The sequence below is a fragment of the Brachyhypopomus gauderio genome, chromosome 2 (assembly GCF_052324685.1).
Source record: "Brachyhypopomus gauderio isolate BG-103 chromosome 2, BGAUD_0.2, whole genome shotgun sequence".
Taxonomy (NCBI): Eukaryota; Metazoa; Chordata; class Actinopteri; order Gymnotiformes; family Hypopomidae; genus Brachyhypopomus; species Brachyhypopomus gauderio.
Genome location: NC_135212.1, coordinates 46,561,332 through 46,574,843, shown reverse-complemented (window position 1 = coordinate 46,574,843; position 13,512 = coordinate 46,561,332). Strand labels below are relative to the sequence as shown.

The following is a 13,512-nucleotide window of genomic DNA, read 5'->3' as shown; positions in this document are numbered from 1 at the left end:
AGAAGTTATCACCAGCTGCCAGAGCCTTTGCATAGGGCACACCTACACTGCTAACTGGGTGGTGGTACAATGCACAACGACAATGTTCCAAGCGTTGGGTCATTGCCTTCCCAGTGGTACTGTCATGTCATTAAAGATTTATACATGAATAAATAAGTTCATTATGAGAAAGGATCATATTTATAACTAGAGTGAGAGTGAATGTTTTAAAAGTTTTAAAGTTTCTCCTTTTGTCTTGGAAATATAATGGAAATATAATGTTCTACTATGCCCCCTAGTGACAACTGAAGGCTTGAGGAACTGCAAAGCTAAATGTTCAGTGGGATTGCTGAATCATTTGCGTGTCATGGAGGTGGTGAGAACATAAAAGTCGTTTGTCCTCCCAAGGCACCTGAAGAAGGGCTGGAATCCTGACTTCCTGCCCCAGACGCGTCAAGACGTTGATACAACAATGTAGACAGGCTGTGTGCCTTTAGAACTGGTTTGGTGACTGGTAGAATGCAGATACACTAGCACAGAGAAAAGACGTCAGAACACACAATCTGAGATTTTAAAAGTGGTAACAAACAGTTTGGAGTGAGTGTTGCTTTCCATAGACCTGGGAGATGTGATAAGACAGCACCGTGTAAGACAAATGTCAAAAGGCACACAACTTTTGTAGGGTTTCCAGTACATCTGTCTCCAGTACAAGCTTCAGATAGAAACATCATGCTGGGTTCAAGGTGTTACAACCACCTTTTACATAAACGTCTAGTAGGTATATGTAATTGTAACATCAATACTTCCTGGAGACCTGTGTTGACAACGAGGGAAACGAAGACGTCCTGCGTTGTTTTGTGTGTGGATTCTTCTGGACCCCCGAGTCATCAGTTTAATTAACACTGGTTCTATTTACAGCTGCTTTCCCAGTACGTAACACTACTAGCGCTGTACAGCCGGTCGGCAGGACACAGGTGACCGCTGGGGAAGAACATTTGCAAAGGATCATGGGGATTGAGGTTTACTGCAGAAACAAATCTTACTTGCAAACACAGAAGAGCGAACAGAAAGTAGTAGCCTCTCTGCCCAGGTGCCGTCGCCTTGGTGACCCCCCCCATCTCTTCAGCCTCTCTGCCCAGGTGCCGTCGCCTTGGTGACCCCCCCATCTCTTCAGTCTCTCTGCCCTGCAGCAGGAGTCAGACTACAGGCATCATACTGTTGCCTTTCAGCTACAGGAAGCATTTAAGTCCAAAAAGCCCCCAGTCAGGAGCAGAAAGCGGGGGCCACCTCAGAAACCAGGCCTGGATCTCTGATAAACTAGTCTCAGAGGCACTCGACCCGTCTCTGTTGTGTGGACTGTGGGACGTTAAGCAGTGGTTACAAGAGAAAAGGCATTGATGATAATGAACTGTTTACAGCCACAGAGCCTGAGAGACAGCATCCAATACCTGGTCAGCAGGAGACAAGTTTCAGACAGGAACACACAGAAGGTTCAGACAGGAACACACACAAGCCCTCACAGCAAAAGGCAAACATCGAACTTCGATGGAAATGTATTTGCATAAGGAAATATATTTGATGGAGGCTTAAAAACATTTGATGTAAGAGCATCTGTGAAATGTGGTGAATGTAAATATGCATGTTAATGATGAAAAATGGAAAATATATATGGAAAATGAAATTCAGGTCCCACTAGGGAGAAATTGCCTTTAAAATTCAGCATCAGCACTGATGCTGCTTCTGACATAACCCGACATCACCACCATGAAAAATTCTAATTTAATTTAGCATCAAACAGGGTAAAATTCAATTTTGATGAACAAATAACTGAATTCCCTGGAATAAAAAAAATGTTACACTCAAACTATGTTATACAAAACCTCATAACCACCACTTCAGGCATTGGCTGTTTACTAGAAATTGCCACTTTTATCAGGGGAGACAGACCACACCTGTAGCTTCCTGGAGGTTTCCATCACACAGCAGAGTAGATCAGCCTGCTTTGTGTTCAACAGCTTTTTTTGTATAATAAAATCCTAAGCATTAAAATTGCTTTGAATATTTTTATTCCAGTATGTATTAAAGTTAACATAGAGCTTTCAGTACAAACAGAAGGAATGCTGCGAGCATGCCTTTAATTCATTAATCAAAAGGATGGATGTGATTATTTCCTGAGCTATATCATATCACTAAAAATAAACCGTTACCACAGCATTTCCTATTGTGCCACTGTAGTTTGGCAATTAACAGCAAAACAGAAAGCGAGAGGCGACACGTGACTCGGAGCAGGATAACAGGCACTATTAAAGGCTTGATGAAGCACAAAGACGTGGCCAGGCTCACCAATTACACAGTACATACAAACGCACATGTTCAGTCTGGACAAGGATCACCTACACAAGTTATTAACATGATCATTACAACAATGGCAGCAGGCAAAACTCCATCTGCTTATGGAAAGGAAAAAAGAAAAAACACAGCAGAGGTACAGTATAAATTAACCAATCACCCAAAGCAGTGTTTTGATGAGACAGCAGTATTCTTACCAAGAACTAAGTTAAAGAAAAAAAAATCTCAGACCATTCCTCATTTTAAAGCCCATCATCAAATGAAGACTTACAGCTGACAGAAAGAAGGAACTCCTAAAACCAATTATTACTACTAATCTATAATGTATAAATTAGGATAGATTATACTAATAAATACCTATATTCTATTTGTAAATATGTTTTATAGAGCTACCAATCTAGTAAAACCAATAAAATATTTGGTTACATTTAGGCAAATGTTCAAGTAAGATTTTTTTATTTCCCCCACACACAGACACACATTGCTCCGTCCTTTTCAGGTAATGGGACCAGGCAATTCTAAATAATGGGATGACATTACAGTAAAGGCTAAACACACAACTTCTATGACCTGTAGCACTAGAGTATGATGACAGATCTCATTTTTCTTCTTTTTTAGGCAGTAAAAACCCCTTTAATTCTCTGGTGTTTGCCCATCGCCAATGCTTTTGGCGGTGTCTGGACTGAGAGCTTCATACTGTAACCTTGTACCTTTTAGCTACAGCAATCATTAAAGTCCAGAAAGCCCACCGTCAGAAGCAGAGGAGAAGAGGCACACCTGAAAACACACACAGCTCGCAGAAGCGCTTACAAAACAACAGGATGGAAAGTAACGCTGCTCGAATCGCCACGGTGCTGTGGTAACTGGGGCCCATAGGTCAGAGGTTACAGGATGACGCAAGGTGGCCGGCTCTTGGTGATCTTCGCCACTGGCTGGCCATCATGGGCCTTCTGTATGGCCTCCATGACCTTGAGAGACAAAACGAAAGAGGAGTTGTACATTAAACAACATATTTCAGGCTATCAATATCACAGAAAAAGGTTTAAAAAAATTAGGCAAATCTTATTTACCAGTGTTTCACTTGTAATTAAGGCTTAATGTCATTATTACAATGCTTTTCACCTTCATCGTTTCTATTAAGTCTGTTTGCAAACCTGCTAAACCCTCAACAGGAGTGTGCTGACAGGGCTAGAATAAACAAACAAATGACCCCGACCCCCAACGCTAGTATCACTGCTGGTTTATGTGCAAAGCAGGTCTCAATTGTCATAGTCATCTCTAACCATGGAACCAAACTGGTAAGTACAGCCCCAAAAATAACATCATAGCGTCTTTCCCAAGTACTGCTGCCGTCATGTTAGACTAAGAGTATGTCATTGAATGCCACATAAAGATGTGAATGAGGACCACTGTACTATACTGCAAACATTTACAAACTACAAACAAATGCGAGAGAACAACACGCCAAGACAACATGCAATCTGCATAAGCTGGTACTCAAACACTGAAGATTACACTGCAAGAGGCAGCAACCTGGACAGAGGGACCAGGATTAGAAATACACCTGTTGCCATTTAAAATGTTCGTTTTAACCATTTTGTTTTAGCAGTGGATTGTGTAAGCATACTCACATCGTCTTCATAAGGGAAACCGCTGGTTTCTAGCTTCGAGAAAATCAGTTGCCCATTGATCGAAATCTCAAAGCTCCCTTAGACAGAAATAAAAAAGTTCAGAAATTGTTGTAATTACTGTACAACAAAAAAACATTTAAGAATATTAATTTACGCTATGAGATTTTTCTGTGATGTCCAATTACTCAGAGAGCACTAAACACATGTGAAGAAGATCGGTCCCGGCTGTACCATAGATAGAAAACCAGGAACGTGAAGTCCAGGTTAAAAAAAGACAGACACCTCACACCCTGGAACATTAACATCTAGGCACAGGGGCAGTTTGCTATGCCCTAGCTGCCCTCATTTGCCCCGGCAGTCATAACAAGCTGCTTCAGGATGCAATGTAGAATATACATGGAGGTTAGCAAAAAAATATATAGAGAGCTTTTCACAACAGTTGTTGTCTGAGTCCAAGCCCCCAAGTGAACAAGACAAGGGCAACAGTGGCAAGAAAAAACTCCAAGAGCATGAGGAAGAAACCTTGAGAGGAACCAAGACTCAGTGGGGGAACCCATTCTCCTTTCAGGTTACCTTGTCTTCCGACGAAGCCAGACACCTTCGCCCCAGGAAACTCGGCGGTGACGACCCGCTTCAGCTCCTGATAGCGGGGCTCGTAGCCTCATCCACCACTGCAGAAGGTGCATCAACAATTAACTGACTGTGTGTGACCGAGCACACAAAAATCACATTCATTCAGGTTAAACGTGACATTGGAAAGACGACATTGAAGTTATTAACTTTTTTCCCCCCAACTTCAGATTCTTTTTGTTACTTATTGACGCACATTTGCTGTGTGCTTTGGATTGTGGAGACAAGTGAATGTAATGTTTCTCATACTGATAATGTGAATGTAAAAATTTGATTAAGATCAATTACATTTTTTGTGAATGTATAATTTCATTTAATTCCAGTAGTGTATCATTTCTAAATGCCAATTGTTTTAAGCTATAATTCTACTGTAATGAAACCTATTTTTAGAGTGCCTGTAGGTGATGTCAAAACAGACAACATGACAGTGCGAGTATATTCATCAAAAGAAGAAATACCTGCTCAGGTTTGAGATTCCAATAACCACAGACTAGACATGGGACATATTCAAGACTCTTCGTGTGAGCAAAGATTAACTAAGAAAATAATTAACTATGTGCATAGAAAATACAACGGATTTGAATTTATGTCACGAGGGAAAATCGCAGTTATTCAATTAAAAACGTTATGATGATAACACACACATATATAACCTACCACTTCACACGTAGGTTAAGTCAGCTAGGGTTAAGTTAGCTAGGGTTAAGTTAGCTAGGGTTAAGTTAGCTAGGGTTAAGTTAGCTAGCTGGCTTCCTGGTTAAATAAACAGAATCATTAAGTGATCTAACCCAACAAACTTAACTTGGCAGTTAATCAAAAGTAATCTTGGTTAGAAACTCAACAATTCTCATGTCCACAATCTGTCAAAATATGATTTGACAGAATCTGATCAACAAACACACACACCGCGTACTTACTAGCTAACATTTCAGGAAGGAGGCGCGACAAACATCATGACTCATGTCTCTTTATTCGCTAGCGAGGTAACCGCTAATATATATTTAATATATTTTAATACTCAACTATATTTAGATGCGATAAGATGTTAAAACCGAGGACGTAGGTCAGCTCAACACGAGCCAACAGCAGCTAGCACACCTCGGCAGCTCACTAGCCGTGTGAACTAGTGCCCTAACCGGCTAGTTAGGGCAGATCTCTGAAGACCCACGGGTCACACTGCTCCTCTCAGCGAGGCTTCGTTGGATATTTGGCCATTTCAGCCACGGACTCACCAATATTCCACTCGGATCTCGACTTCCACCGCGTTAGACATGATCCTGCCGCTTCCTGCCGCAGCCTTGCCTGAGATTTTGTAAGCGTCGTTTCGCAGTAACTGAGCCGTAAGGGGACGCTCTAGCGCCCCATGTGGGCTAAAATTGTATTGACCTTCTACTAAAATGTGGTGACGCTTTTATCCTAAACATGTTACTCACAAGGCCACGTTTTAAAAGGCCACATTATTTAATAACTACTATTTTATAATTCAGAGAATCGATAAACGTAATAAAGAAATGGATTATATTAAAATCATAATTAAATACATACATAATCCTGACCCTAATGTACTTTTTACATACTTAATTCAGATATTTTTTCAATTTATGGCTCTGTTTAAGAAAAAATTATGAAAACAATAGCATTATCGGACCGATGGCTTCTTCTGCCAGTTTAAACCACAACAAAGTTGTCATTATTCCCATCGATCTGGAATTAACTTATCCTGACAGTCTACTCTATAGAAAGGCCTAAAATTTGCCCTTACAAGGCCTTAATCTACCTAAGGACGAATACTCTGCCTTAAAATGTAAACAAAATGAGTGACATTGTTATTAAACCAACAGACAAAGGTGGAGCTGTTGTTTGTTGTCTGGAGAAAAGACCTTTATATGAAGGAAACAATCAGTTTTCTGACACTTTTTGTAGGCAGAACATCTCTGATATTACTCCACAGATACAGTCTTCTATTCAGACCACTATAAATCATACACCTTCAGCAGGAGATGTTCCATATTCTACATGTAATCTTATTGTAGATACTCCTCACTGTTTTCAATCTCCTCACAAAAAATCATAAGGAAAATAATCTTGGACGTTCCACAGTATCTGCTTGTTCCTCCCCAACAGAAATTATAGCCCAGTTTCTTGATGACATTTTTAAGCCTATTGTTCAAACCTTACGTAGATGTATTAAAGACACTTTACACTTTCTACAAATGCCCGAAAGGACAATCGTTATCTGCAAACTCCTTGCTTTTTTCCAAGGACATTAAAAGTCTACACAGTCATCCATAACAAAGATAGTTTGAGAGCTTTAAAACATTTTCTTGATGCAAGATCCATGAAGAATCCTCCTACAGAGATTCTCTTAAGACCGGCTGAACTTGTGTTGAATCTGAACTGCTTCACTTTGGACTCCAAGTACTATCACAAATAAGTATATATGGGGACTGAAACGGAACCGTCTTATGTCAACCTCTTTGTTGGTTTTGTTGAGAAACATTTTGTGAGCAATACACTGGACTTGTACCCTTACAATGAAAAGTTTTTCACCAGGAATCATCTTCGGATATGTGCGCTTCTAATTGGTTTTAGACCAGACCCTAAAATGTATTGAGTGGTCACAAGATGGCAGCAGCCAACAGCTACAGGATTAATTCCAGTGGTTTTGGGTGATGTCATACACCCCGTTCAAGACAGATTGGCATTTTCGCATAATTTTCTCTTAAAAAAAAGAAAGAAAGACAATTATGTCATTTAAGCATTGCTATCCGAGTTAAATTAAATAATTAATTTGTATCAGCATTTGGATGTTAGTGTTAAAATGGAGGAATGTTGTATTGTTTTGTGTTTTCTGCATAGTGCACATAAACATTGGTTGTAGGGGTACATGGGTAAAACACTAGAGTCTTGTAATTATATAAAACAAATGTCAACAGGTACTGTCAACCTTAATTGTGCTACAAATTAAGAAATGTTTGCTTTAGACAAAGGTGAGAAACAATTATACCACGTCAGCAGAGGGCTTGTTCCAGACAGAACCTTTATAACATGCTGTCTATAGTCACTGTACTGAATAACAGAAGCTCAGTGTCTAGGATGGACCTCTGGTTGATTTTTGCGAAAATCTGAAAATATCCCACAGAATGGCTGAAACTCAAGGCTGAAACTCAATTCATACATATATGGTGAGCTTACATTTATTATAATGTTGGAAGAGGCCACTGAAATGAACAACGAACAAATGCTTTGCAATAATGTATGATCATATATAATCCTGTCCCCGTGGCTTGTGGCATGATTACACAAGCTGAGCCCAGAGGCTGATCATTTACTATGTCATCAATACCCCTGTCACGGAAAACAGAATTTTCCTCCCTTTATTGAAATAAAGAAATATGAAGTTAGATGTAAATATTGTTAAAGTTTAAAAATATATTTCTCACCCATACCGTCCTTATTTGAAACACGGATTGTCTGATGTCATTTATATGGCTTGTCAGCATATAACAGTTTAGCCCAACCTTGTTGCCCTGTCCTGAGTTTTAGCTAGGAGTTCTTTTTAAATGAGGCACAATATAAGGCAGTCAATCAGAACAGAGCTCATTTAACTTATATCCGCCTTAAAGGTGCAGTAACAGAAACAGCCATTACATATATTTTTGGATAAAGAGAGATAGGAAATGGTTGTGTAAAAATGCACAATGCCCATTTTTGTAACAAAAAGCCACACAAACACTGTAAGCTGACAATCAATGAACAATTCAAAATGAAAGAAAAATGTAGGAAATGGGCCCTTTAAAATGAGAAGCGCATATGGGAACCCTATGAATGCCTTCTTCATGGCCACATACTCAGCTGCAGACTGGCAGTACAACACCACAGTTTTAGTAGATGTAAGGAAAGAAAAGCTTGAAAGACAGAGAGAGAGAGAGAGAGAGAGAGAGAGAGAGAGAGAGAGAGAGAGAGAGAGAGAGAGAGAGAGAGAGAATGAGAGGTAATTTTAACAAGAAGAATTCTGTTGGAAACACATTCTTTAGAACTGAGAAACAAAGTTAGTGAACAAAACAGCCACAATGCAGTTACAGCAATGTTGTGTTTTCCCCCCCGTCACCAGAGAAAGGGCTGCTGTCCCTACAGGAACCCTCCATGTCCATGTAAGCCTACACCTACACAACTCCATTAGCCTAACTGACTGATTCAGTGTGGACTCACGTCTGCTGCTCGTCCTGAACACTTCCCAAAGCGTTGCTCCTCTTCAGATTGTTCCCTCCACCTTCATTAGGCCGCCACCCTGGCTGTCTCTAAAAGAGAGTTAATTACCTGGCCCGCCGTCCTAGCCCAAATGGATGCGTAAAGCCAAAAACCATGTCTGTGTGGGGGGGGTGTGTAAGTATGAGTGCGTGAGAGATTTGTGTCTCTCTGAACAACATTATGCTATGCCTAATGGTTCGAAATAGTCTAGCTAACACCGCCGCTCTCGATGGGCAAGCATGAGTTGGTCATTTGCGAGTCCCGGGCCTCAGGTATACGTCAGGTATATTAATGAGTGAGCTTGTGGATCTGTAGCTGTTTTTAATGTGCATTGTTGATGGATAATCATACAGAGTCCATGATATTTGTACTGTGTCTTTATTCACATTTTATTTATTCACACGCCTTTTCATTGTCCTACTCTTTTTGGTGTTTTTCAACACACAAACACACATACACACTTGTGCTCTCTCTCTCTCTCTCTCTCTCACACACACACACACACACACACACACACACACACACACACACACACACACACACACACACACACACACACACACACTTTATTTGTTTTCTCAGGCTCTCTCTGCATTTCTGTTTCTAGCCCTGTATGTCTCTGTTAGTCTCTTTTACGCTGTGCTCCTCTGTCTTGCTCATTTGTCAACACAATCATACTCCATCTTGCCTTCTCTCTTCTCTCTCCCACTCCTCACACACACAGCTCCTCACACACAAGACTCTTCACACACAAGACTCCTCACACACACAAGACTCCTCACACACCACACTGCTCCTCACACACACAGCTCCTCACACACAAGACTCCTCACACACACAGCTCCTCACACACACAGCTCCTCACACACAAGACTCCTCACACACAGCTCCTCACACACACACAGCTCCTCACACACAGCTCCTCACACACAAGACTCCTCACACACACACAGCTCCTCACACACACACAGCTCCTCACACACACCTCCTCACACACACAGCTCCTCACACACAAGACTCCTCACACACACACAGCTCCTCACACACACAGCTCCTCACACACAAGACTCCTCACATACCACACAGCTCCTCACACACACAGCTCCTCACACACAAGACTCCTCACACACCACACAGCTCCTCACACACACACAGCTCCTCACACACACAGCTCCTCACACACAAGACTCCTCACACACACACAGATCCTCACACACAGCTCCTCACACACACAGCTCCTCACACACACAGCTCCTCACACACCACACTGCTCCTGCTCATTAAAATAAGTCTGCAGTTTGGCAGGAAGCACTGGAGACATAGCTCTCCCTCTCCTTCTCATTCCCTCTCTCATTCTCTCTCCCTCTCCCTCTCCTTCTCATTCCCTCTCTCATTCTCTCTCCCTCTCCCTCTCCTTCTCATTCCCTCTCTCATTCTCTCTCCCTCTCCCTCTCCTTCTCTTTCCCTCTCTCATTCTTTCTCCCTCTCCTTCTCATTCCCTCTCTCATTCTCTCTCCCTCTCCCTCTCCTTCTCATTCCCTCTCTCATTCTCTCTCCCTCTCCCTCTCCTTCTCATTCCCTCTCTCATTCTCTCTCCCTCTCCCTCTCCTTCTCATTCCCTCTCTCATTCTCTCTCCCTCTCCCTCTCCTTCTCTTTCCCTCTCTCATTCTTTCTCCCTCTCCTTCTCATTCCCTCTCTCATTCTCTCTCCCTCTCCCTCTCCTTCTCATTCCCTCTCTCATTCTTTCTCCCTCTCCTTCTCATTCCCTCTCTCATTCTCTCTCCCTCTCCCTCTCCTTCTCATTCCCTCTCTCATTCTTTCTCCCTCTCACTTTCTTTCTCATTCCCTCTCTCATTCTCTCTCCCCCTCCCTCACTTTCTTATTCCCTCTCTCATTCTTTCTCCCTCTCCCTCTCCTTCTCATTCCCTCTCTCATTCTCTCTCCCTCTCACTTTCTTTCTCATTCCCTCTCTCATTCTCTCTCCCCCTCCCTCACTTTCTTATTCCCTCTCTCATTCTCTCTCCATCTCCCTCTCTTTCTCATTCTCTCTCTCTTTCTCATCCCCTCACTCATTCTCTCCCACAATCTCTCTCTCCCTCCCTCTCTATCCCCCTCTCTCTCTCTGTTTGTCTCTCTACGGTAGGGGAGATGATTCCTATCTACATCCATCTCCATTAGTGTAACAGCGTGTAGCAGCCCAGACAACTACACCTCCCCCGCTCTTCTCCTCCCCCACCCCTCTCCATATTGCCTTTCACCCAATGCTATTTTTCCAGGTGAAGAGAGGGAGGGCAAGAGAAGGTATGGGGGGAGCCTGGAGAGAGAGAGAGAGAGAGAGAGAGAGAGAGAGAAATGATTTAGACTCCATTGAAAAAGAGTCATCCATCCTGAGCTTCCTGTCTGTGCTCCAATGTCACGAGTCCCAGGGGAGGTTCGACTCTCCGTCCAGCTCCGGTTTACGGGTGGCGTGTGTGTGGATGCTTGAAGGCTTCCACAGCCCCATTCGCGCTACGCTTAAATGCCTGTAAAGTGGCCCAGCAGGCCTGGCGTCCCACTGCGGAGCACTCTTGCCCCGCACTTTCCCACCAGTGCATGGCCCACCTGCCTCAGGGTCTCTCCCTGGAGCCTGTCTGTCCAGCTCCCTCCTAGCTGTGGACCTCAACCCCACACCTCACACCGCCCCCACCTACCACAGCCGTCTGGCTTCGTTCGCAACTAGCCAATCACCGACTCCATCGGTGCGACTGAGATCAGGGGTCTGCAGGTTTCATGGGACCCACTTTGCCCCCCTCTATTGAACCCTGAAACAGGATGTGAAAGGTCAAAGTGGAGCCCCAGGGGTAAAGGTCAGGAAGCAATTATGTGTAGTAATAGGCAGCAGTATGGAAAGTTCTAGACTGCCCTTGAGATTTCGCATCTGTTTAAAGCTGGTCTCAAGGGCAGATCATTGCTAAAGCCCTTTTTAATCCCGTTAACCTGTTGTGGTCCAGTAGAAGATTTCAGGATTAGATTCTGAAGATTTTGAGACTATACTTCACATCTCATCTACAAAGGCCACACTGGGAGTTATTAATGTACCATATGGAGCATGTAAGTGTAAACAATAGCTGCTCCCTCATTATTATGGTTCTTAATGATTCATTCAAACTGTTGTTTTCTCCCATTCAGCTGTGCAGTTGCACACACACTCTCTCTCTCTCTCTCTCTCTCTCTCTCTCTCTCACACACACACACACACACACACACACACACACACACACACACACACACACACACACGTGAACACACACACAAGCACACACATACACACACAGTAGTTCTAGTAGTTGTATTCGATTTCCTGTAGTGAATATAGTAGTTTGCCACGGTGAAACTATGTAGTAGCCAGTGACCTCACAGCTCCTGACCTGTTTAAAGAGGGTGTGCAGGGCAGGGGTCACGACCTCCGCAGGCCTGACCTGTGAACACTTGGAATGAGAGACTATGATGATGCTGAACATGCTTCTCACCCAAGCTGAAAGCAGTGCAGGTGAACCTGTGTGATAACCTGTGTGATGACCCCTGTGATGACCTGTGTGATCACCTGTGTGATAACCTCTGTGATGACCTCTGTGATGACCTGTGTGATCATCTGTGTGATAACCTCTGTGATGACCTGTGTGATCACCTATGTGATCACCCCTGTGATGACCTGTGTGAACACCTGTGTGATAGCCCCTGTGATAGCCTGTGTGATAATCTATGTAATCACCTGTGTGATAACCTGTGTGATGACCTGTGTGATGACCCCTGTGATGACCTGTGTGATCACCTGTGTGATAACCTCTGTGATGACCTGTGTGATCACCTATGTGATCACCCCTGTGATGACCTGTGTGAACACCTGTGTGATAGCCCCTGTGATAGCCTGTGTGATAATCCATGTAATCACCTGTGTGATAACCTGTGTGATGACCTGTGTGATAACCCCTGTGATAACCTGTGCGATAACCCCTGTAATAACCTGTGTGATCACCTGTGTGATAACGTGTATGATAACATGTGTGATCACATGTGTGATAACCTGTGGGATAACCCCTGTAATAACCTGTGTGATCACCTGTGTGATCACCTGTGTGATAAACTGTGATCATCTGTGTGATAACGTGTGTGATAACATGTGTGATCACCTGTGTGATAAACTGTGATCACATGTGTGATAACGTGTGTGATAACATGTGTGATCAACTGTGTGATCACCTGTGTGATAATGTGTGTGATAACATGTGTGATCACCTGTGTGATCACCTGTGTGATCACCTGTGTGATAAACTGTGATCATCTGTGTGATAACGTGTGTGATAACATGTGTGATCACCTGTGTGATCACCTGTGTGATCACCTGTGTGATAAACTGTGATCATCTGTGTGATAACGTGTGTGATAACATGTGTGATCACCTGTGTGATCACCTGTGTGATAACCCCTGTGATCACCTGTGTGATAACCCCTGTGATCAACTGTGTGATAAGCCCTGTGATCACCTGTGTGATAACCCCTGTGATCACCTGTGTGATAAACTGTGATCATCTGTGTGATAACGTGTGTGATAACTTGTGTGATCACCTGTGTGATAACCCCTGTGATCACCTGTGTGATAACCCCTGTGATCAACTGTGTGATAACCCCTGT

The 13,512-nt window shown here is 43.0% G+C and overlaps 1 protein-coding gene across 1 annotated transcript; it reads right to left on the bottom strand.

Annotated features, from left to right (window-relative positions):
- Nucleotides 1-2,028: 2,028 nt before the first annotated feature.
- On the bottom strand, nucleotides 2,029-5,972 carry selenow2a (selenoprotein W, 2a). The gene is made up of 4 exons (XM_076997013.1): nucleotides 5,822-5,972; nucleotides 4,533-4,630; nucleotides 3,960-4,036; nucleotides 2,029-3,296 (listed from the first exon to the last, which is right to left on the bottom strand). The coding sequence occupies exons 1-4, from the start codon at nucleotides 5,860-5,862 to the stop codon at nucleotides 3,213-3,215; spliced, it is 300 nt and encodes a 99-aa protein (XP_076853128.1). The 5' UTR covers nucleotides 5,863-5,972; the 3' UTR covers nucleotides 2,029-3,212.
- Nucleotides 5,973-13,512: the final 7,540 nt, after the last annotated feature.